This window comes from Pyxicephalus adspersus, chromosome 8 (genome assembly GCF_032062135.1).
Source record: "Pyxicephalus adspersus chromosome 8, UCB_Pads_2.0, whole genome shotgun sequence".
Lineage (NCBI taxonomy): Eukaryota > Metazoa > Chordata > Amphibia > Anura > Pyxicephalidae > Pyxicephalus > Pyxicephalus adspersus.
The window spans coordinates 62,369,505-62,396,879 of NC_092865.1; the positions used below are offsets into that span (position 1 = coordinate 62,369,505).

The following is a 27,375-nucleotide window of genomic DNA, read 5'->3' on the forward strand; positions in this document are numbered from 1 at the left end:
TAGGATTGAAAAAACAAATTGATTGTTGCAGGGTAGTATAGAACAGGTCTAATGTTTGACAGCCAAAAAATAAAGAATTAAAAGATTACTTTTATTCTAAACTCAAAAAAGAAGTCTATTGTAGTTTTTTTCCAGAAATTAGCATAGTAACTAATTGTTACAGTAAATATTTATAAAGAGCACCTGTTAGATTAGTATTATCCAATACTTTTTGGATTACCAAATTTGTGCCATACAGTGTTTTATAGGTTACATCTACTTAAATCCTATTTAGTAGAGCAGACGCCACTCTACAACCCTTATGTCATTTTATAGATGAAAACCTCTGTAATATATATCCTTCATCATATATTACAGTACTTACTGCCTGGAATATATGAGCCAGTATATGTGTTGCTAGTATTTCCTATTTAAATTTGACAGTTTATATTTATATATGTAATATTTATATAAAGTTTATATTTTTATCTAGGTGGTAGGTGCACTTTAGAAATATAAATGTGCCTGATATGTGGCAGTTTTACAGAAACATATCACTGATGTCATGATGTCAGTTTGGAATATTTGGTTATAAATGCCACTCCATATATTCCGGAGGACATCTCAATTCTCGCGCATAGCAGATTCCGTGGGAGTTGAAATCTTACTTAGACGTGTGAGGTCTCTTGGAGTCTGACATGCAGCTCACAGCCATCTGCAGTTTTGTTAGTTGTCAGTTTGATGAAACCAAGAGCAGCTTGTTAGTTATTTGCAGATAATTTCTTTAAGGAGCAGAAAATGAGATTGAGCTGCAGTGATGCTCGCTGCGGGATATGCTGCTTTGCTTGTAACTTTACAGAAGTCTAAAGGCTGATCTTTCTGTCAAAAGGGTGTCCAGCTATTATGTGAATGAATGTCAATAATGTCTTATAAATATTGAATTATCTCCTACTTCTTAGTGCATGGCTGTGCAGTTGATCCTTGAGGAGCATGTTTTAAATGTAAAAAAATCCATGTCTAATCCTAATTGTTTGTGTGTGTCATTTCCTTTCATAGGAAGATGTATCTTGGTTTAAACATACAACCATACAATACAGAAATGATAAACAATTACAGGTTTTTAAAGTGAACTTGTGTTCAGTTTTATGTGTGTGTACAGTCGCGGATTTTCACTTTGTTCTCCTTGGGCAACTACTTTGTCCCCCTCCCCCAAGAGTCTCCAGAATACAAGTTTACATTACAAGCTCTTTCCTAGATCCAGCGACTGACCAGAAAATACTACTTTAACCGTACCCTAATGGCAATATAATAAATGTATGCTGGGCAGTGGAATTTTTTAAGGGAAAGCATATGTACCCATAGGAGGAAAAGCTGAAGAACTCCTTTCAGGCTCCAAGTTATAAGTGCCAATTTTGAGAAATCTCTGATACTTGTAAACTCACCACTATGTTTCATGACTGCGACATGTCAATTTGGATTATTCACTGCTTTGCTAAACAATTCAATTGATGGCCATTGTCTTCATACCCTAAGTTCTGTAGAGGGACTAAGACTTCCTAGGTGTACTGACAGTCCACAATACAAATAGTGTTGCCTAATCATTTTTGGCTATACCCTAAGTTCTGTTGAGGGACTAGGACTTCCCAGGTGTACTGACAGTCCACAATAGTGATTGGAAACTGTGGATTTTTAATAAAAATAAATAAATGAATAAGTATATTAAATGTTTGTTATAATATATCTAAGAAGTCAAATATTTTTTTCTAATTTGGTTTTGATGCCATCAAATGATCTTGCATTGCAACACTTAGCACTAAGAACACATCAGACTGTTTCTAATAATATGCTAACAAACCTTCTAAATTCTCCACCTCGTAAAATGCTACACTGTGACACAATAGTAATATTCCTAAATATACAACATCATACAGTAGACCAAAAAACAGAGATTCAAGCAGGGTTTTTGGCACAAACAATGTATTCAAACATATATACAATGTTCATAATAAAACTTGACAATTGTGAAGGGCCACTGTACAAACTAGTGGTCAACAAAAGTAATTGGAGTCTTATGACTGCTCAATACAATACAAAGTAATCAAAGGTTGAATTGAACCACAATACTATCCTGGGGTTCACCATAGGCCAAAAATTGGCGCTAGACATACAACAACTCATCAGCATATATATTGTTCACCATACATAATATTTGATCCTCAAAGCATGTTGTTCGATATACCCGACACGTTTCACCAAGTGTGGCTTCTTCAGGAGTAATATTGACAGCATGCGTTGGTTACTTGCGTGAGTTGTATCTAGACCAATAAATAATATTTGACAAGTCTCCAATTAAGACTCCAATTACTTTTACTGACCGCTAGTTTGTACAGTGGCCCTTCACAATTGTCAAGTTTTATTATAAAAATTGTATATATGTTTGAATACATCGTTTGTGCCAAAAACACTGCTTGAATCTCTATCTTTGTTTTTTGGTCTATTGAATTATGAGGGTAGGCACTCTATTGTCTTTTTCAATATAACTGTATATATACCATCACCATAAATATACCACCACCATAAATATATTTACAATATCATACAGTAGACATATTGTACCTGATTTATTAAAACTTTCCAAGACTGGAGAATATAGACTTTCGTGGGAGAATATGGATGATCCACCAAACCTATAATGAATTTCTTCAAAACGATTTGCTATTATTAGCAGGTTTTCAATCCTGGAAGAGATCCTTTCCAGTTTTGCTGGATCACCCGAGTCCTCCCATTATAATCTATCTTCTCCAGTCTTGTAGAGCGTTAATAAATAAGGCCCAGTGTGTTTTAGGGCATCACATTGCTATTGAGGTCTGAAAAGCTACATTTCTAGCATTAGACATTCAGTTTCACAGCACCTGGGTTTACAAATCCCTTTGCTATTTATTTCTAACTGCTGTAAGAAATCACAGGTGCATCAGGAATAAAGAAAAAATGGATAATTTCCAATGCACAAGCCACTAAGGCATACGATCAGGTGCAAGAAACACAATGTCACCTATATTTATTAGATGTCCAAATATATTTATCAGCCACACTTGTGTTCAGTTTTTACAGATACATGATCTACAGTAAGAACTTTATTGAAATGAACAAGAAATAGGAGAAGCCGCTCTCAGACTGCAGTGACATGTGAGCAGGGCATGCTGGGGAAATGATTGCTTAGTGCTGATCTACCTTTTCTGTAGACTTGATGTTTTTTACCAAGAAGGATTGGTAAAAAAATAAAGCTTTCTAAATAAATGCCATAAGTATGTCAAATTGGGTTCCCAAATAAATGCTAGGATATATAGGGTTAAGGTACCTAGGACATAACAGAACATTCAGATTAGTATGAATTAGCCTTACTGAAGTGGGGATTTCTTTCCTGAAAATAATATCCAAAGCCGAAACCGATTTTATTTATTTGTTTTATTTTTTTGCTTTATTTGTTTTTGACATGTTATGTGTCTCAACAGGAAGTAAAAGGATATCTTACTAATAAAAAGGAAATCCCTACTTATACAGTGATTGCTGGAACAAGTATTTTCTTTGGAAAATTTCCCTCCTATTCCAGTTCTGGTTGCAACTCAAAAAATTGAATTTGCCCATCACTTTTATTTCAGATGTCATTTGTGACATGTGGTGAACAATTTGAGAGATTGAATATACTTGACAGGGATACAAACAGCAAAAAACCTGATATTGATTCTGTCCCTTCACCTGTCTATCCAATTCCAAAAGTAAAAAAACCCTTATTTATACTTTAGGTACAATACAAATAGTGGTGCCTAATCATTTTTGGCTATTGTATCAGCTGTTATTTAACATCTATAGGCAACTTTACTGATGGGAAAAACAGTAAGCCAATCACATAAACAGGACAATGTAATTTTGTTTGTATGCCAAAAATTCCAAATCCCCAGTTGCCATGATTTCAGGGAAGCAAATTTTGCATTGTTTTTTCTTTAATAAACCTTTTATGACTATAGGATAAACTTTAAAAGTAATTTGTCAAGTGTGGCCATTATAGATTATATTGATGGTTTTGACACCCCTGAACAATAACTCCAGACTTGCCTAAAAAATACTTACTGATTAATTATTTTCTGCCCAAAGCATGTCAGTGAATCTCAGTGCCTTTGCTTTTTCAAACATCAACTACTCTTTTAGTAAAAATAATACTTTATAGGTTTATAACCTACCCACTGCCAATCTGAGGTAGTCCCCGGGTTAGGGACATCCAACATATCCTAGATTCGAACGAGGCTTCCCTGCTTCTTCTGTGCAGAACAGAGGCTTGACGGGAGGGGGGGGGTTCATGACTTGCGGAGAAATCATTTGCTAAACACAGCTGAGGTTGTGGGTGATCTTAAGAACCGAGCTCTTTATGCAGCCTCTTTTAACTCTTTATTGACCAAGACAGATTCTTCAGTTGTTTCTTTTTGCATATCAAAACACAGCTTGCTCCAGAAGTTAAATTTATTTGCTTTGTTTGTGATTAACGCACAGTGAGGCTTTTTTGCAGTAACTGACACCACGCTGCCTAATAATATGTTGACACACCATCTGTCCTAAATGTATTCATTAAAATAATGTACCTGTTCTGACTTACATACTAATTCATCTTAAGAACAAACCTACAATCCCTATCTCGTATGTAACCCGGGGACAACCTGTATTAAAAATACTGCCTTCCTGAACATAATTCTCATCCTTAATGCATTTAAAAGCTACAATACTCCCTTTGTTCATTTTTATGCCCAAAATAAACGATGTTATCATGACAATAAAAACAGAATGTCTCTCTTTTTCCCCTAACATATATGGGTGAGATTGTGTAGTCCATTAAAACTTTCCCAAAAATGAAAAAAATTATAAAATTTATAACAATTAGCAGAGTCAGAAGGCAAGGGTGCCAGGGAAGTTATCAGCTGACAATATATTTGTCAGAATCAATAAGTATGCTTTTCTGATTATCAAACAGATAGAACCAAATACTTTAAATTATTTATTTACCAGAACAAAAGGGAGCCAAGTTCATTTTAGGATTTAGATATAGTTAATCCCCAAATGCTAACCAACAATAGCCAGACACAAATTACTACCTTAATGGTTTGCCTTTAAAGTGGATTTCTAGGAAAATAGAAATCACTAAACTAATTCAGAGCCCTGTTGTAATGATACCCTATTTTTGACCATTGATAAGTGACAACTAGAACAATATCACCATGTTGTGTACTAAACTTGGCCAGCTATAGTTCCACCAGTTGGTATGTACTACCAAGTTTCACCAATACATGACCCCACCATCTAATAACTTGCAGAAAAGTTCACTAAAGCAAAATTAGAAAATAAAACACATATGTATCAGTTTGAGCATACCTCCTCCCAATGAGTGAGAAGTATTCCAATATACAGAAATAGAGCTGAGGGAGTTGTTTTTGTAACTCTTAACACAAATATAACTAATTTTATTTATCTTGGGAAAAGATGACATATTTGGCTCTGTAATGTTGAAAGCCTTATCTGGTGTCCTGTAGGTGTAAGTGACCATGGTATGGAAATGGCTGAAGCTTGAATTTTATCCAAGAATATTCAACTTGTCTTGAAACCCTCACTTGTACGCTTCACTTTATGGCTAAATGCAGGGCATGTTCCCTGTGAATGCACAAAAGGCCATTTTCATTAAAAGCTGATTGGTCATAAAAGGAATTTGGCAGCTGATATAAAATACCTGTCGCAGAGCTGTTTTTGTGAAGGGAATGGCGATGCAGGAATGCGTTTTAAGAGCAGACAGCTATATGGACAATTTAACTTCTCAATTTAGAGTCAAAGGTCATACTGTTAGAATTTGTAATGCAAAATTAGTTAAAAGGAAACTATGCCTTGAACATTAACAAGTAATTTTTTTATTTGTTTTTTTTTATATACATATCATGCTACATGTAAAACATTGTTGTATTAAGTTGTTTCTTTTTGCATATCAAAACACAGCTTGCTCCAGAAGTTAAATTTATTTGCTTTGTTTGTGATTAACGCACAGTGAGGCTTTTTTGCAGTAACTGACACCACGCTGCCTAATAATATGTTGACACACCATCTGTCCTAAATGTATTCATTAAAATAATGTACCTGTTCTGACTTACATACTAATTCATCTTAAGAACAAACCTGCAATCCCTATCTCGTATGTAACCCGGGGACAACCTGTATTAAAAATACTGCCTTCCTGAACATAATTCTCATCCTTAATGCATTTAAAAGCTACAATACTCCCTTTGTTCATTTTTATGCCCAAAATAAACGATGTTATCATGACAATAAAAACAGAATGTCTCTCTTTTTCCCCTAACATATATGGGTGAGATTGTGTAGTCCATTAAAACTTTCCCAAAAATGAAAAAAATTATAAAATTTATAACAATTAGCAGAGTCAGAAGGCAAGGGTGCCAGGGAAGTTATCAGCTGACAATATATTTGTCAGAATCAATAAGTATGCTTTTCTGATTATCAAACAGATAGAACCAAATACTTTAAATTATTTATTTACCAGAACAAAAGGGAGCCAAGTTCATTTTAGGATTTAGATATAGTTAATCCCCAAATGCTAACCAACAATAGCCAGACACAAATTACTACCTTAATGGTTTGCCTTTAAAGTGGATTTCTAGGAAAATAGAAATCACTAAACTAATTCAGAGCCCTGTTGTAATGATACCCTATTTTTGACCATTGATAAGTGACAACTAGAACAATATCACCATGTTGTGTACTAAACTTGGCCAGCTATAGTTCCACCAGTTGGTATGTACTACCAAGTTTCACCAATACATGACCCCACCATCTAATAACTTGCAGAAAAGTTCACTAAAGCAAAATTAGAAAATAAAACACATATGTATCAGTTTGAGCATACCTCCTCCCAATGAGTGAGAAGTATTCCAATATACAGAAATAGAGCTGAGGGAGTTGTTTTTGTAACTCTTAACACAAATATAACTAATTTTATTTATCTTGGGAAAAGATGACATATTTGGCTCTGTAATGTTGAAAGCCTTATCTGGTGTCCTGTAGGTGTAAGTGACCATGGTATGGAAATGGCTGAAGCTTGAATTTTATCCAAGAATATTCAACTTGTCTTGAAACCCTCACTTGTACGCTTCACTTTATGGCTAATTGCAGGGCATGTTCCCTGTGAATGCACAAAAGGCCATTTTCATTAAAAGCTGATTGGTCATAAAAGGAAATTGGCAGCTGATATAAAATACCTGTCGCAGAGCTGTTTTTGTGAAGGGAATGGCGATGCAGGAATGCGTTTTAAGAGCAGACAGCTATATGGACAATTTAACTTCTCAATTTAGAGTCAAAGGTCATACTGTTAGAATTTGTAATGCAAAATTAGTTAAAAGGAAACTATGCCTTGAACATTAACAAGTAATTTTTTTATTTGTTTTTTTTTATATACATATCATGCTACATGTAAAACATTGTTGTATTAAAGTAGACTTTGCACAAAACAAATATAATTTGTAAATATAATAATAATCTAAAACCTTTCTTGTATGCTTGTGATGTCATCAATATTCTGACCTCAGTCCTAACTTAGTACACCATTTGTGTACCTGAACCCATCTGGAATCAACCAATTTATGCATTTGGAGCCAGATGTGTCAGATCTACATAACATAAGGGATGCAGGCCAGGCAGTGGATTATGATGCTAGGACTTTGGTATTTTTCAGCACAGGAACCGTTGAGTTTTGCTATTTTAATTTGATGGTTTGTATGAAAACAAGGTATGACATTAAAACCTGTATTTCTTCCCTAATATCATGTTTACAGATACTACTTATATTTCAGTGTGAAGAACCTGGCCCTATCCCACCATTTATCTTCTTGGTAAATCCTTCTGGCAATATTTTTAGTTAACTCAGAGTTCCTGCCCTGCTAGACTTGTGATCCATAATCAGCAATTTACCACCTGCTGTCCAGTCCAACCAGCAGCTCTGGAATGCCATTTTATTAGGTGTAATTGGAATATAATTTACAAACTTTATTAGGATGATAGTGATAGGTTTGTTGGAATTACTCATTTTTCTTTGCACACTCCCAAAAGTATCATTCTTAGATTGCCTGCACCTACTGCTGCAGTAAAAGAGGTAAGAGAATTAAGGATTGATATATAGGATCTGATTTATTGAAGTCAGGATTCTCCCATCCTGGAGAAGTATCTTTTCCGGGATGGGAGAAGATAAACTTTCATGGAAGACCCCGGGTGATTCAGTGAACCCGGAATGGAATCTGGTCCAGGATTGAAAACATTTACCAACAAATAGCTAATGACTTTTTGGAAATCTATTCCAAGGTTGCTTGCGTCTAATAAATCAAGCCTATAATATTAAATCTAAGCTAAAACTTAGACTCTCCATGGCCTTAAATATGAACACTAGACACTGGGGTTCTTTCCCTATAGCCATCAGTCAGATTCCAAATGAGGCACCTGGTTTGATATTGATTGAAGACTAACTTGAAGAGTAACTTCATACTTAATAAAAAGAATCCTCCGCCACTGTTATTCATGACAATGTGTTTTTAATGTTTGATACTTATATCCTGCCATTATTCTTTTATCCCCCTGATCTCACTGCAAGTATGTGAGACTCCTCTGAACTGCTTACGGTTTTAAGAACAATTAACGTAGGAGCTAGGCAGTCAGGTGCACATGAGCGGAATATCTCTACTCTGCTCATGTTCACCTAACATCCTATTCCTTATAATAATTGATAACAAGTTGCTGGAGTGTTCCTCTACACATCTGTGAATTTAGAGGATATTCAGGGATTGCTGATCATATAGCCAGTTAATGATCAAAGAAGCTTTCTTCTTTTATTGATATCATTGAGCTATGTTTATACAAGCAACCTACTTATGATGGACAGAAAGAGGTGGGAGCGTTTATAGCTAAACTTAATATTAGGTAAACAGCCTTTTTTTAAGAAGAGGAAGGAAGGAAGGAGAGGTATTCCCACAGGAAAAGTTCTCAATACCAATTTAGCAGTTCCCAAGCCAATAAAGCATATACATATAGAAGGAGAGTAGAAAGAATGGCTTTTTTTATTTTAGGAACTAAAAAGTACGAATCAATAAACATGGTGCATGTGGTGCTACACATAACAATATATCAGATTTAGGACCAATAAGTTTGTTTTTAGAAGTGTGCTTTTACCTTATATAACTATAGCAGTGTTTCTCAAACAGGGTTTTGTGGACCCCTGGGATTCCTCCAGAAGTTGCTAGGGGTTCCTTGAACAATGATCATTTTGTGCCTCTTGGGTCAGTTTAAATTGATACCAATGATCTTTTTGGCTGTTTGTAAGTAAGACATTTTTCCCATTGGCCTGCAATGTAAAAGGCAATGATCCCCTTGACCACCACACTAATGTACTGTAGATTGTGAATATAGTAATTATAGAAATTCTGAAAGCTATCTTAAAGGGTTCCCCCATGTTTAAAAAAAATGTTTCAGACACACTGATCTATAGTATTGCAAAAGCAGCGTAAAGCAGGTAAAAGGTGGTGAACTGCAGGTCATAAAGGCACCTGTCAATGAATGCCTAGTGAATGTTAACTATTAGTAAAAGTGAGCTTTTTTGACAAGTCCAAAACCCAACAACCCAGGCTTTTAAAGTTTATTTTTCGCAGTTGTGGTTGCGTGCAACTTTTTACTTTAGTTTTAAAATTTTATTTCCCCCTGCTGCCCTTAAGAGATTGTGGATGTTGGCTACTCATAGCAGAAACCTATCATTTGTTAGAGAGATTTTGCGGAAGATAGATAGTTGTGCTGGCATCAAGTTTAAAAAAAAAAAAAAGTTAAGCGTTTTTTATGCTTTTTTTTTCTCTTTTGTTGCAAGTGGGAGTTTTAAAAAAAAGATAAATGCATTTTCTGTGATGTAATCCGCTCATTCATCTAAATTAAACAAAAACGATCAATGTATTTTGTTTAGACAAGAGAATCCTTTATGCTTTTGATATAAAAAACGTTTTTCTTCTGCATGCAGGTGCGGATGTATACCAGTATAATAAAAAGCTCATAGTATTTGTGGGTAGGAAACAAGAAAATTCCTCCTGACATAAAGCTTTAAATAGGAAACTCTGATAAAATTCAAGAGGATGTTTACCCAGTGCTCAGTACAGCGCTACAATGAGCGAGGACAAAAACTGTCTATCCAGGGAGAGGCGATTGCTTTAAAATGACCCCTGAAAGCTTTTACATTGCTTTCAACGACACCAAAAGCAAACAAAGCATTGACAGGAAAAATGCTAAGATCCAGCCAAGAAAATAGTCTTAATGTGTTAAGTGCAGCATCAGTTTTACAGACAATCTAATAGACTATCTACTGCTGTCACTGGTTCACAGAAAATCTGTCATGATAAAGGCTCCGATTTTAATTATTTGCCGTGCATTGGTTTTCAGAGCCTGGCAAGGTTTTTATATTGTATAGGTGGGGGTTTTGGCACCAAGAAAGAATTTAAATGTGCCAGCTACATCTCTAACCTATGGCTCTTTTAAAACATTTCAAGGGACCTTGTCATTATTTTAGATGCTTGCAGGCAAAATAAAAAATATCAGTTTTTTTGAAAGCTTACTTTCAGCACTCTTTCTTTCTATATTTTTTTTCACTTGTACTCTGGGTATATCTAACTACTGTCTTTGCTGGCCCAGCTTCTCCACCTCCGTACTGGGACAATAGGGGAATTAGAAGCCACTTTGCAGGACACTGCAGAAGCTCAGTAGTTGTCCACCTATTTGTATGAAAGGAAATAGGACAGGTTAACGTCAGCAGGATATCAAATGCAAACACAAAGAAATGCTTACTTCAGATTTATTCCAATTGGTTGAAGGATAACAATAGACATCCAACCTGAGGGGCTTGTATGAGAGTCCACCTTGTTTCGGCAGGTATCTGGGGGTTCATGGTTGTACAGGTATTTCCCCAGAAGACCAGGACCTGCCAAGTACTGCAGCTCCCCTACTTCAAAGCTGAGATACACTCTACTCCTTTCTGCTCCAATCATACCTGATTGGCCGCCATGAAAACTCGGCATGATTTTGTAAAGTTCAGTTTTCAATCAATGTCATCACTTTAAGAATTTGCCTTGTTCCATTTTGAGGTTAGTTGGGCTTTAATTAATAGCTGCTGTAAGAGTTAGTGTCAATAACTATAAGGTATAGGTCTATAGCTATAGCAAACCAAGAAGTCAGTTAGGAAGATTACACTGCCATAGATGACCACTAATAACCACTTTTATTGAAAAGATTAGAAGGCAGGTTCCTTTGTAGGCAATAGTTAGGAGAACTGTGGCTACGTATCACTAAAGACTATCTGTAAAGGGGTAAAAAAAAGAACAAATCTAGTCTATATATAAGGAGAAAACATTCTTGACTCCTGCTTCATATATAACTACAAACTCTACATAGAAAGAAAGGTGTTTTACAGTAAAATTAATTGATTAGACTTTACAAGCAAAGCTGTTAATCTTTAGCCTTGTATATCTATATATGACATTTTTTTCTATAGCTTAACTTTATAAATAACCAGTCCCTAAGGGACCCTTAAGATTCTCTGCTCTTCTACTGTTTTTAGGTTTGTGACACTGTAGGAGAGTATTCTCACTAATTATCTCTATGTGACAACTTATTCCTCTTATCTATATTTGCTTGGTTGATTATTCAAGAGGAGGGATAAGATTGTAATAGTCATGATTGACAGGCACTTATCTATTTCAGGAGGTGTACTTGGTAAAGAATTTTAACATATTTGGAAGCTTGTTTTGGAATATCTTTGTTTTTACCTGTCTGTTTTTAGGACCTACATAGTTTCTCACTGTAGTATTTTTTAATTTTTATTTATTTTATTTTATTTTTTATTTATTTTTTAATTAAATTATTTCTGTTCCCAAAAGTCCTTATTTTACAAGGGGTATTGGGAAAAAAATCTAAAGAAAAAGACCTGACTTTATACCTAATAGGTCAATAAGTGAATTAGAGAAACTTTATAGGCCGGTAACACAAAACTTTCTACTCAAACCTAAAATATCACAGATCATGTAGATACTGTAACATGGTTTTTCTTGTCATTGAAAGTATCTGAGGAATAGTCCTTACTTGTCCGTGGCAACTAATCAGATGCTCAATTTCATGGCTCCAACACAGAAAACAAAGCTGCACATTTATGTAGAATGGTAATATTATTTTTGCTGTTCCATGTGTAACAAGTAGAAGAGAGCCCTCCATTTTTCAGAGATGGCTTTAAGCCTTGCATAAGTACATAGGTAAATACAAGTGCTGAAAAGTAGTTTACACTGGCAGCTTGGACGAAAATCTGCTATCCTTTAAGGAATTGTGGGAAATACATTAAAGGGTGTCTCCTGGCTGTAGTTAACATAACCACTTTTGTAAGTATCTGTTACCGTGCGTAAACTGGAGTTTGCTTCATGTAGTTGAAATCATTTTGCAGGACATGATTATCTAATCCTATCCTACAAAATGCTGTCTGGAAGAACCACTGCAGAGGTAAAGACAGTTTGTTTACTTTAATTTAAAGTTGCACACCAGTCAAGAATAAGGTTGTGAGATGCAATGGAAATCCTATCTCTTTGGGACTTAATTTTATGAAAGAAGTGGTACAAGACACCCTTTCACCCCCTCTATTTTTTTTGTTGATTGATAATCATTTTTTGTTGGTAATCGTGAAATGCTCCTGTTTCTGGTGCTGGAATACCTGCCCTGGACACCTTGGTGCTTCCAACTTTGATACAAAAAAGTGCTATCTCTAGGACATTTTTATAGTCTTTAATCAGATTCTGACTTGCTTTAGAAACTTGAAAATGATGGATAATTAAAGAAGATAGAGGGATGAAGTTAGTTCAGTTTTAAATATTTATTTTTCGTCACAATCATTGGGCTTTCCATAGTGATAATGGTCAGAACTGCAGTCTTCTGGTACTTGCTTTTATCCCCTTATGCTCCAGTGTTTGTGAGCAGTGGTCCCATAGAAAAGGGTGCTTTGTGTAACCTGGAAACACTTGAACCAGCACCTTCCTTGGCTCTGATGCACAACTTGTGAAAATGATACTAGGATTTAATTATTAGGTAGACAGCTGCAGTTGTAAATCAGAATTAATTCTCTGTTCTCTAAGTCAGTCAGTTTCAAGTATATGTCAGGGCAAGAACAAAAATCTGTACAACATGCATTTCTCTGGGTTATTCTTCTTGTCAGACAATAAGGTGTATGTACAGCCAAAACTTTTCTTTAGAAGCCAATTTATAATGTGCAGCAATCTGGGCTTAAGTTCGCTAATTTTGTGTTCTCCATTTTTAAAATCCTGATTACCACTTTTATAACACTAGATTTACAAAATTGGGAACAGATTTTGTTACCAGGATTTCTCCAGGTAGTAAATAGCTGCCCTGTATTTACACTAAAGTGTTAGTCAGCTGCTTTCACTTGAATGGTGCAAGCAATCACTATGTAGCATACGCAGTTCTTGTGTTGTGTACCCTACTTTTGTAAAGAGACAACTGAATTTTTAAATGGAGCACTATTTCTTGCAACCTTCTGGATCACCGATTTATAAATGTTCATTTTAGTTATTAATAGTGCAGAGAAGAGTGTAAATATATATTGGGTTTTTTTTTTTTGTTGTCTGCGTCACACTGTGAAGACTTCCCTGAATTTTCGTCTTAGACATACAATTGTCCTCACTGGATGATTTATCCTTGATTTTTGCTTTGGTGACTTTCTTGGACTTCCTTTCACTTTCAGATAGAGAAGTGATTCTTCCCAGAGGAGACGCCAGCAGCAATGAAATACATAATACATTGCCTTACTCCTTTCCCACTCTATTCAGACCTGATTTATTAAACCTCTCCAAGATTGGAGAAGATAGACTATCATAGGTGATCTAGCATACCTGGAATGGATTTGGTCTAGGATTTAAAACATTTGCCAGATATTAGCAAATTTATTTAAGAAATCGATTTCAGGTTTGCTGGATCACACAGGTTCTCCCGTGATAGTCTATCTTCTTCATCCTTGGAATTCTTTAATAAATCAGGCACTTTGAATAAAAGCTTTAGCAAACGGTTACCATACACATATATTTGTGTGTATCTGCTTTGACTGTAGGCCAATTTCATTCCTATTTTAAATTAAAATCACGTTATCAACAGAGATATATATATAAAACAGGCTCAGATGTACCCTTCGGTCAAATGATGTCATGAGACAATGAGTTACAGATTGAAATGCAAGAATTAAGAGAAAGAAAGCAGTTGTTCTAAGATTTATTTGAAGAAAAACTCAAAAGTGGCAAATGGGATGTTGGTCTAATAGAAACCGTCTTTAGGAAAGTAGATTTCCACATGCGTGACAAATATTCTCCAAAGCTTTCATCGCCACACACTGAGTGAGGAGCTGTACTCTTCTTGAGCGTTACCGACTCACGTGAGGTATTCTCTTGTACTGCGTCCACATCCGCAGGCAGTAAGAGCAGACTGTGCTTATTAATGAGAAAACACATCGTATTAATATAAGTCTTTGTATTTTTCTGCATTAGGAGAAACATGTGAGCAGAACATTGAGGGTTCGGCATCTATGAGTCCTAAAAAATGCAATTCCATCTTCATATAAACACAATAAACACAGCAGTTTAAATGTATGAGACAAAAAATAATTGAACATTTCCACCGAGGTGTGCTTTTTTAAACAGAAACTTGGAGAACTTTCAAATTTTTATTCCTGAAAAGCCTACTAGATTTTGGAATAAAAGAAAACAAATGAAAGGGAAGAGGAATCACTACTTTATTATGAACAACAGTACTCCTCAACTTTCAAGCTGAGTTTTGGTGGTTTTATGGCCAGCACTCTCACCGTGCATTAGTAGGCCCCAGCTTCAAGCCTTGGCTCGGGAACTTTTTGCGTGTTTTTATGTTCTCTCTATATTCATGTAGTTTTCTTCACAAAACATTCTGCTTCCCCCAAAACAATATTCTTTGTTCGTTTAAGAGTATATGGCTATGGTAGGGGCATTAGATTGTAAGCTCTTTTAAGGGACAATAAGTGACATAACTATAAATTGTGTGATATGTTGGCTCTATATAAATACGTAATATTATGTATTACATCCTTACAAAACAACTCTTAGCACTACATTGTGGAGGAGGTTAACCTGTCTACCCCTTCCTCTGACTTCCCTTCACCACCCTCAACCTTCCACCTACATTTTGATGACTACAGTTACACCATTTAGTTTACATCCAGCATTTTTACTGCCCTAGTTGCACATTAACATGCTTCAAAGGAAAATCTTCCAACATCTATGTGACATCCGTACAAGACTTACGTTAAGCTTGGAGGAAAGGGAAAAATCACTGTACTTTATCCTAAAGGGATATTATCCTTTTAAAGTGTTACTCAAGTATTTTATTAATTTTGCAAAAAGTGGTATAAGGTTTTTATTGTGATATATGTCCCTATTAGGAGTATTCTCTCCTATTTTTATTTATCCTTATTTGCTTGTGTTGGTGACCTCACAGACAGCAAAAATAGATAAATAAATAATCACAAGGGTATAAGTTATTCTCTATTTTGAAAAAAAATATTTTTTTTCCAATTTTTTTTGCTTTTTGATTCAGAAATTGATAGTTGCATTATTTCTTGTCCGGGTGACATGATAGGCAGTTAGGGTGCGTACACAAGTTCATTTATTGTCGTTGGAAAGGATCTTTCACGATAAATGACAAAAGACTAAACAAGTGCTACATACAGCACCGTTTTTCTCTATAGAGAGGGGAGAATGATGCATAAGCACCCACTACGGCTTTCCCTTTCACTTGTATTACAATCGTTTGTCGTTCGTAGATCCACCAGGACAGATCCATGAACGAGGTCAGAAGAGCACTGTTGACAGGATTCTAGTCCAATAATCCTCTCGGGAACCATCCAACGTGTGTACGTAGCATTAGAAGGCATTAAAAACAGTGTAAATCCATTGTGTCCAAAACCCTGCATTTCACGTTAGCATTTACATGGTGGAAAAATTGTTTACTAGTTCTGGCCAATGTTCAAAAATTAGATAAACAGTTATGAAGGTAAAAATGATATTTTGGCTGTGTTGAACTTGTTTCAGAAATCCCACTCAGATGCTGAATTATGGCTTAACTCCCATTTCGGACTAGCCCCGACGATGGATGCGTGGTGATATCTTCCCGCTCTGCTCAGCTACAAGTTTACTCTGACCCTTCCTCTTTGCTTGGCAGGAAATCAGACACTGTCAAACTTATTTTCACAAATTATATTAGTCATCTATCAAGCTGTATCACTTTATGATGACACTGTACATGTTCAGTAAACCACTTGGTCTCTGAACACAGTGAATGTTTATAATACATGTGTAGGTTTATATTTCTAGGGTTTTATCATTCAAACCATGTTTACAGCACATTCCACAAGAGCAATGAGTGACATTTATCTAAAGGAGTTTATCTGACATGTAAGACAGTATGTTTCATGAGTCTCATTTTTGTTATGATCATGCCCGAAGTGGTCAACCTAAGCTTCTATGTAAAAATGTTAACTTTATATTGGTGGCTTCCATTGTGGTTCTCTAGTGGGTTTTAATGGTTAAATAAACCCATCTTTCAAATATCAGTGCTGGAATGGAGGCCAACATACTAAAACACTCACTCACTGCTTACATGCCTTTTGGGATTTCCGTGACAAGATATGACCTCTAAAATCTCCCAGAGCACCTGGATGTCATGTGCTTTGGCTTTAGTTTGATTTGATTTTCATATCTTCCCACAGTTACAGATAATGAATTAATCTGGAGAACTCAGTTGGGAAAAATTGACATTTTGGTTCAGTAATGGCTATAGGAAAAAACAGAACTCTGGGCAGTGAATCTTAGAAAGGAGCCCTGGAGGCATGTATACAGCTGGCGTTTGCTTTAACATAATGGCTTCCACCCAGCACTGTAATTTCTATCTCCACAAACCTGGTTTTTGCTGTTCACAAGCGGCATATTTATAATACCGGAGAGAATCCAGTTACAATGGCCATGATACATTTACTGACATTCACAGTACAGTTATTGCAAATACACCATATTTATAACAATTAATAATTATTATGCTGTCAGTGAATGTTCAAAGCTGTAAATGGGTGATAAGTATTTTTGTGTGGATATTCATTAAATGTCTAATAAAAGTTTTATAGATAGCAAGGATTTTTGATGTTTCAATTTTTTAATGCTAAGGTTTTTTTTATGTAGGGGGGGGGGGGGGTGATAGGAAGAAAGTTGAAATATAGGAGGGTGTCACCTTGTGTCTAGCCCAGCAGTTCAATGTTAGGTATTTCCAGCATAGAGAAGAAATTTACCAGGTCTTTAGGGTTTGTGGTGTATAAAAAAACTCACATTTTCTGGCTGTCTTGCAGGAAATTTTGACAGTTTAGTGAAAGGTGTATGAGAACATACTGGGTAATTTATTGATCTGCAATCCTAAAAAAGGTTAGGAACTCCTTTTAGATATATGCAGCAATATGGAAAAGTAACCCATAGCATTTGGATGAAGTGGAACTATACCCCAGCTACTCACCTGTTCCCGTTCCGTCTAAGTTTTCTTTTGTTTACAGATTCTATTACCATTTTGAATGGCCAGGCTAAGATAATGTCCTGCACAGGCACACAGGGGTTTCAATTGTTCCCAGCACGTGCAGGGAAATCAGGATTGCCAAGTATCCTGCACATATGAAGCTCAGCCTTCTCCCAGATACCCGGAGTGGTCAGGCAGGTAGGGAGTGATTATTGCAGAAGGGACATTGCAAATCCCTTTTTGCAATAATGACCTACCAAGTCTTGGATTCTTAAAAGTGAAACTTTAGTTCCGCTTCAAAAATATCCAAGAAGCTAAACTGGTTGAACAAATGCCTGAGGGTGTCTTTTTCTACCAATGTGAGGGTTGTTGCCCACTTTATCTGGATTGGGACATCTCAAGCCTATGGATTAACTTTCCCCCAATCCAGCATGATCCCAAATGGAAGTAGAATTTAGAATTGACTAACATATACCAAGAGTATTATATTTGTTTTTCCCTACTTAACACTCACAGCTTTATATCTTTTACATAATAATGGGTTCTCCTAAGTGCTGTCCTTTGGGTTTACAACTGAAAAAAAGGCAGACAATGCAATTTAACATTTTCCAGTGAGAATTCAAATTCTCATATGATTTCCTATACATTTGAAGACAAATGTAAAAATAAACTTTGACATCAGGCACCACATACAGGCCTATCCTATAGCCCTGTAGCTGTTCCATCTTTCTATGTACGTACACATCAGGCGTATTCTTGACAAAGGCCGGCAGCGGCAAGAGGTCCTCAGAGAAAAATAAATAGAGATAAAAGGCAGAATATTGGAGGAAAAACAGACCCCAGCAGCAGAAGACAAACACTCTAATCAAGTAAAATAAACAGTCTTTCCTATTCCGTATTCAGCTGGAATTATCCGCCAATGCAATAGATAAATTAGACAGATGGGAGTTCTATGGACCTGAGCTTTTAAATGCTTCTTTCTTCAAGTATGTGCTATGATGATTGCATATTCTTTCATTTGACACATCACAAGAAATCACCCAGTTCCGAGTCTTTTAAAAGGAGGCTGCACACCAATGATGTAATGTTGATATAGCACAGGCTCTTTTTCATATGAACGGCCCTGTGAATGATGGGACATGCGTCACCTATTTCTGGCCCTTTTCTAGTCCCCCCAAATAAAGTTCTTCATGACTAACTTTGTTTTTGATTTTTGATCAATACTGCAGGTTGGTGTATCATTTGATTAATTCAAAATATGCAATAAATATATTTTACAGATTTTTTTTTAAATCCATTATTTAAATTCTCAAATATATTTCATATTAGAAATTATTAATGTTGCAAATATATTTCATAGCATAATTCACGTTACTAAAATTAATTTCCAAAATAATCTTCATTAGAATTGATTTCACAGGAAAAAAAAAGAAAAGTTTCTTTTTTATCCAAAATGTTATGGAACAAGTACCACAATGTCTCCAGCACAGTAGATAAAGAGTTAGGCTTTCCATGGACCTGCAAAGGCCATTGGATGTGTATTAAACATGGAAAAGGGTTGAAGGAGAAGATGAATGACATTGCCTGCCACCACATATTTTACCTGCTACTGCCAAGCACCTTGTTCTGTTGTATAGATCTGGGAGGGCTATCAAGGCACCCCTCTGTCAGGATCACAATAGTAATTACCTGTTTAGTGATATGGCACAGTAGGTCACTAAATACCATAAAAAGGCATCTGTACTGCTGCTAAATTTTCACCTAAGCCCATAGTGAATGGTGCTCTCTAGCTTTAAAAATGTAGTCTTTGGAACTTCAAAGTGAAAATAACACAGGAATGACTTAATCATTGTTCTTCTAGCTTCCTATTGTCTAGTCATAATCTTGAAAAGGTTGTGGGTTAGCCAGATTGTTATCTGCAAAATGGTCAAGGAGCTGGCTGTACTGCCAAGGATTCTGGATCAAATAAGTGGCAAAGATACAATTCTTTAAAAAAGTAAAATAGTTCAAAATTTATTAAATTTTATTTCTGCATTTAGCTGTTTGTTTGGAGTTATGCTTCAAATACAATAAAGCAGAACTAAACCCATCGATACTGACCTGTCCTTCTTGTCTCGTCATGGATGCAGCTATCTTTCCTCCCTTCTTACCCTTCGTATCTTGATTTTCGGCCATCTTGATTCACCGTTCCGGGATGAGCTAACTTTCTGTGTGTCCATTATTTCCTGGCATACACATAGGAAGTGATGATTACTACATTACACTTGAACTTTGACATCACTACTAACTAGTTTCAATAATTATGCCTCTACATTTTACATAATAACCAGTTTAGTTATAGTGTACTGATAGCCTTGTGGTTGCTTTAGAGCTCTTTTAAACACATGACTGGTGAGAATTCCATATCAGAAGGCCCCAAGAAATTTGTAGCAGAAGAGATTTAGATTTTTCTGTTGGATATGGAAAAATCCTTTTAAAGAAACACGTCAAAGGAAGAAATATTGAAGTTGTATGTCTGTACAGTGTGTATTGACATGGTCACTTGGGTACAGTTGGGAGATGGGACAGAGCACCCAATATTTTCCTAAACAAGAACTTTGTGGCAGGACCATCGGTTATATTTTAATGAAAGTTATGGAATTGAAAAGATTGAAAACAACCTTCAAATTCAATGCTTTTGACATTTTTATTAACATGTTAAGATTCAACGAAATGATAAATATTTCAAGACTGTTGACCTTTTAAAGATTTAAAGGCTATTGACCCTTTTCTAACATTTTTCTTTGCAATATTATGATTGTTGCAAAGGGGCAAATGCAATTTAGATTATCAGACGGAATATGAGATGAAACAGAAGGTAACACTGAGGTCAATTTACAGCTGACGTCTTTATTTAGACACAAAACCTATTTCCAAGGGAATCTGTTTTACATTTTTTACATCACAATTACATTTTCTTTTGTTCAAAGAAAATGAACAGTTACTTGTAAAGGAGGGCTGTGTTCAGAATGTTCCCATTAAATAATGAACAACCATACATACACCCCAAAAGTCTCTTTTTTCAGCATTGGTACCAGGAATGTTGGCCACAAATTGAACTGCTAAATGAACTGATTTGGACTCTGGGATTGCAGCACCTCTAATGGGCAGGCTGCTCCTCTCTTTAAAACCACATGTATATTTTCATTGCAGCTAAATGTATACACTTTACTTCCACTCTCCTAAAAATTTGAGAGGAATGGTCATTTTCACCAGCAACTTGTATTTTGAAGCTTAAAATCAGATAGGGCTATAATGGGGTCTATTATACATATGAGATTTCTGTATTCTGCATTCCCCACTGTGTATATTTCTAATCAGATGCCAGTGTGTAAGCTGAAAACATTATCTCACTAGTCATGTATTGTACATTCCACATTTTTTAAAATAATTCATGCTGCAAATTAATATTTTTGCAGAAATAGTACATTCTTTGTTAGTGATAATGGTAATCCTTGCTTTGTAACACACAAGTAACTTTTTAACAATATATTTATTAAATGATCTGTTTCGTTTGTTTGTGGAAATATATATATATGTATGTATAAATAAATATAAATGTGATATAAAAGGGCAAAAAAGGTCAGGGAAGCCTGAAATTTTTAACATTTCTGCTGTATGTTGTAAACGTCATTACACCTAGGAAAGCAGATAATTTTGATTTTAGGTCCACCCATGAAAGTGTATAGACTTTGTAGGGGCAATCACAAATGACTGAGTTGGATGACATGGCAAACAGTGGCAAGCACTAATCCATACGTTTACACGAGCACATGGTTTTGTTGGTAAGCAGCTTGGTGTATGGGTATTAGTGCATGCCCTGGTAGCCTTATCATTCGAAGGCCAGATCTGTGAGATCTACAATCATCTGTTCCTGGGTTCATGTAATGGGAAGCATGTCTATATTGTCTAAAACATATCTATATTCAACTGTAATCCAATCTTTGTATTCCAGATTACCAAAAACTGTAAACATATATATATAATATTTTATACTTGTTCTTAGGTTTATATGCTTCCTCCTTCTTCTTAGGCTTATGAAGGACCAAAATAAGAAAGTGGCCAATCTGAAGCACAATCAGCAAATGGAAAAGAAAAAGAACACTCAAATGGGAGATGATGGACGTCGGAGGGATGACAACATGCTGGATAACTCCCAACATCCCCAGGTTTGAATAATATATCATGAAAATGATTGATAATTCATGCTAAGAGTTTTTCTGGTTCACTTCTTCTTCAAAACCCAGGTTTCTTTTAAATCTGTAGCAAAAGCCCTATTGTCTGATTATGACATTAAAGTGCATTTGCCATATCCTATATGGATACCTACAAATGTGAATTATGTCTGAAAAAAATCTACAATATTACTTCAATTTCTCCTGAATATAGCAGTGTACTGCCAGTAAATATATATATATATATATATATATATAGAGAGAGAGATTTGGAGTGGGATTTAATGTTAGATTTGTGTGAGATTGTCAGTACTGTGCTTGAAGGAGAGAAAACTGTACGTAAGGACTTCCAGGCATGGTAAGTCATTAATACAGAAAAGCAGGAAGCCTACTAACAATACATAAGACTGTTTAGAAGCTTTGCACCTAACTTCAAAAGTCAACAACTAGCTTAAAAATGAATGTTCTTAACTATATTTTACCCTTCTTTTACAAAAATAATGAGATCTTTAAACATTTTGGAAAGTGTTCCCACAGGTCCCCTGTAACTATTTTGGTGACAATACCAAGTTCAGTGGTTTTTAAATTGCCTAAAAAGGTCAGCAGCCACAGACAATGGAAAAAATCAGGAATCTCTGGAAAATCTAAACTTGACTGTAACATTTGACTTTTTTTTTGACCTCTAAAATGAAAATTTTCTGGTCAAAACTGGCCTTGGCAAAATTTTGCCTCTTGTTCGTAGTAGATGAATGTATACTTTGGTATACACTAAACCCAAAGTGTGAATACCCTATTGATGACCACATAACATAAGGATGTTTCATGTATGAGTTTTGGATATGTTTTGGATGCTTTAACACAGGGATGACAAACTCTGGCCCCCAATGTCCTTTTTTTTGGCCCCCAAACGAATCCTAAATGTGAACTACAGCCGGCCAGCCGGTGCATTGAAATAGCGCCGCTACTACAATTCTCGGCATCACTCATGTCTATAGACCAGCGGCCTCTCAGCCTTTGCGTGTCCCCGCATTAGACTGTTTTGTAGACGCAAATAATGCCAGAAATTGTAGTAGCGGTGCTATTTCAATGATGAGGGAGTGCCTGCGGCGGGCCACTCATAGGATTTACCCCCGCATTGGCTCTGTCCGGCATTTCCAGCAATCCCCCTCAGCTACACGTGGGAGGTGCCAGGAGGCTTTTGGAGTTACAGGGGCTTCTTGGCGACCCATGGCCTTGTGTCATATAGCAGTGTCTCTGTGCATAGCCTGCTGTTATCCAAGTGACGCCAGTGTCGATCCCATCAAGGTTTTTTATCTAATGAGAAGGAAACATTTCCTCAATTATTTCAAGGTCGGCCCGCGACTTTGTCTAAGTTTTTAATTTTGGCCCTCTGTGTATTTAAGTTTGACACTCCCGCTTTAACAAATCTAATTTTAATAGACTTTATTCACAGATTAAAAAACGACTGTTAAAAATATGGTTTACAGGTCAAGTCCATATTGTAGGTGTAGATAGACTTTACAATAGGACACAGTTAAAACGTACAAGCATAATAATATATAAAATAGAGTTTTTTAAATATTTATATTTTGACTAGTCGGAAACTTATATTTTCTCTTACACTATTTTCATATTAAGCATTTGTCTATACCTTTTCTTGCATTAGCCGTGCACATAAAAGAGCTTCAATTAATGCTATGTTTGTGATAAATTAATTTAGCAAATTTATATTAATTAGGTGCTTAGCTTGCTCCTTTGAATGTTTGGGGTTTTTACTAGCTCACTATTTTTATCAATCTTTGGGAAATGTTGCTGTTTTGCTGTAATAGGAAGTTTACATTAGAATGAACATTATTCTATGTTCCAAGTAATACATGCATCTTTTGTTTGAAAATATCATTACATGTCCACTTGATTTATGTTGCAGATTGCTCTGGTTACTGCCTGCCCCCTCATCACTGATTGTTCAGGGTAATTGTGGCCTTCATAGTAATTATGTTTCAGAATGACACAATAATCACCTTTAGATATATGTGACATTGTCCCATATTATTGATATACATTGTGGTGTCATTATCTCACTACTTATATAAACAAGACTCCTAACTACAGGAAATCCCATATTTGATATGTTATTCTAAAGTGACATCCACATGGGTATTCATCCTGCAATTGTTACTGGGAATTGACCCTAAGAGAAGTGACAACAGCTGATGAGACACTAATGTTATGGTGGAGATATATGTTTATCTTCATTGCATTGTATACCTTAGCCTTGGATAACAATTTACTGACAGCAGTTACCTTTATCCTCCAGCATAGCAATCAGTAAAGCCTATATGACACCTTTGTGTTTTAGATGCATTTTACATACTGTATGTGTCAACATTCACTCCTGTGGAAGTGGAAGAAGGGCTATAATGTTCTAAATCAATAAGCAGAGGTAAGAAATAGGACCTAATCTGAGAGATTTCAAGCAGGGTCTTGCCAGATCTCGGGGGGGGGGGGGTCCTTTTTTTACCCACTTCCAATTAAGCTAAAACTATGTATCATATAAAGATTAGGCTCCCCTACTAATACAGATAATACATACAATGATAGTTTTTAGAATTGATACACTTTTTTCTTGCATACTTTTGATACTTTTCCTTACATTTTTATGTATACCTAGACATGTATACCTGCAAAGTGCTTGTGACAGGGTTTGAACAATTCATAACCCTGCTGGTAGTGCTTACCTTATTTGCATAGTGTAAATTTACTTTAAAGACTAAATCCAAAAACAAAAAAATACATGTTTCACAGCTTACATGGTTCATGCTTTAGTTTTCTTTTTCTCAGACTTTTTTCCATTATTTTTAGCTGTAATTATGTGCATAATGCACTTCTTCCATGGGTGTCTAAGGACACTGTGGAGTGAATCACGGTTGTCATCCAGGCTAGACTGCAATATATTATATTTTTGTTATTTTTGTTCCTGAGTTTAATTATCCTTCAAAAATAAAAAAAAGGTTGCAAGAATCAAGAATTAATAGTGTCCGTCCACTCTTTTAACAACATCTTTGAATAAAGGTTTTGCAAGGAGCTTTAATTATTGTGATAAGCCTTTTAACAGGACAGTATCCAAGCCATTGGAGAAGAGAAACTATCCCCTTTCAAGTGATATTTCACTTAGCTCTTGGCACATTAAACTATCACTACATTTTACTAAGCTAAGTGAAATGTGCCTTGTAAGGTGATAATACAACTAGGTAAGTTTAAGTGAACATCCTCAGTTCCAGAAATAACCAGCATAGTAATGATGACGAAGGTTTGAACAATTTATAACACTGCACTTTTCCATGCCCATTACTGAAAAGGCTAATCATATTTGAACTAACTCAACTTCACTCCCTACGTTCAAAATAAATGGTATTTAAAATAAGAATTTGTCATGTCATATAATATAAATGAGTACATGCGCTTATCCCATCTCCATTAATGTCTGAAACTCATTTTAAGAGCCTAACTCTCAAACAAGCAGCTGTTTGGTTAGTTAATGGACATTGTAGGAGACACTATTTGACTTTTTTTCAGGCTGCGAAAAATAGCATTTTAGTCTGTATTTGATTTATTTGTCAATGTTTTCTTTTCCTAGCACATTCATTTATAATAATTGTGATCTTGAGTCATGACCCCTTCGTGTTTTACACGCTGCGAAACCTTTCATGCATTATGTGGAGACATTATTTGTCTAATGGAAAAATGTGAAACATGTTTGATCAGTAAATTTACATTGAGTTTGTGACCGACAGAAACATTTTTATGATGTTTGACAGGCTTGAGTACTGTACTGTACAACCAGTTTCCATGTAATCACCTTTTTTCTTGCAGTACCTGTTTTATGTATATTTGAGTAGCAAATTTACAAATTAATGCTGCTTATGTCACCTATTTTTTTCCCTAAGAAGGGTCCAAAAGTATGACATTCTTGGGCAAAAGGAGCTTTTGGGTTGACAGGATAGTGGAAAACCCCTTTAACTGGGGACTTTCGTCATAAAACTAAACAAACTTCTTGACAGGTGTATAAACATACATACTTATATTGCTCAAGTGTGCATGTTTGTGCACTGAGTAGAACCTTGTGCCAATTATAATCGCAGGGGAAAAACAGCAACTAAAAAAAACATTACCCAGCTGATCTAATTCTCTGCTAAAAGTCTTTAGCTGGGATGTCTTTTGAGGGCAAGGGGTATTTTTAGACATAGTGATGGTTTATTCATATATCAGTTTAAGGAAATGTAAAAGCTTGTTAGATAGACTGAAATTTTCAATAGAAAAATGAATTCGTACACACAAACAGAATTTTTGCACATTGCTGGTAAATTTTTGAGTAATCAGACAGGCCCTTGTGATGCTCATAAGCAAATATTTGATGTCAATGGTCTTTAAATGAATCTGTAGCAATCATATCTGGTCTTTTAGATTATCACACTTGCATGTTTCATTCAGATTACTAGGTACATTCACTGTTTTGGAATCGTGCCTAAATCTAAATTCTTAACGACAATGAAATGTAATGCTGTCTCGACTAGCAGAAGACAGACTAATCTTGTCCTAGGTGAGAACACTTCGGTGGCCTTGTAATATTGGCTGAACCTAATCCATCCTGTTTAGAGTTACAGCCTAACTATCCGAGCAAGGCCCAGCTGACACGGACATCCAACCACCAATAACCTGGTTTTGATTGGGACCTGTGATTAAGGGATAAATCATACAGGATCTTGAAGCAGCATGGTTAAGTAATTGTTTGGATTTTTTTTAAAAATGACTGACAGATTTAGGACACTGTTCAACATAACACCTCCTAATAGTTTCTCATTGAGAAAAAAAAAAGTATTGTGTGGGACAGGGAAACCACCCTGAGTTGTGGTTAAAGGTAAACCACACACAGAGAGACTGGCTGTTATATGAATAATATATTATGTTAGTGACAAGATATTGGCCCGTTGTTTTGGCACCTTAAACTATGGAATTTGAGCGTTCCTATACGTACTCTACCATAATAGCAGATCTGTAATTGTTCATGGTCCATCCGCTTAGATCAAAGACTTTAAAACGTATACCATGTTTCATTTAGTATTGCTGGCCACACAGTATTGTTTAGCGGAAACTTTTATACAATTACTTTATTTTAGGAAACAGATGTGTATTTTGCCATTGCCTGCTGAAAAGGCAGCTGCAGGAATTATGTTTAAAATAATACGAACACAACACTTTGCTGCCTGGTTTGTTTGTCTTTAAATGGTTAGTAACCTTTCTGTATTGTAGCTCTCATATGGAATTTATGCACCTCAGGGCACGGTGTTTTTATTAATGTAGACCTCACTACAACCCTTTTTTTTCTTACGTTATCCCCAAATTTAAAAGTTGGATTTTTGTAATGGTAAAGCAGAAGTAAATTTATTCATTGGAAAATAGCCACCAGGCCAGTCGTATATTGCTGTAGGGA

At 35.7% G+C, this 27,375-nt stretch overlaps 1 protein-coding gene across 10 annotated transcripts in view; it reads left to right on the plus strand.

The window, feature by feature from the left end:
• Positions 1 to 27,375, plus strand: part of ERC2 (ELKS/RAB6-interacting/CAST family member 2) — a 574,412-nt gene that overhangs the window by 214,221 nt on the left and 332,816 nt on the right. For all 10 annotated transcript variants that reach the window (XM_072420915.1, XM_072420919.1, XM_072420917.1 and 7 more), the window contains one exon: positions 21,743 to 21,878. In XM_072420915.1, the coding sequence (XP_072277016.1) occupies positions 21,743 to 21,878 (136 nt within the window). The remainder of the gene's footprint in view (positions 1 to 21,742; positions 21,879 to 27,375) is intronic.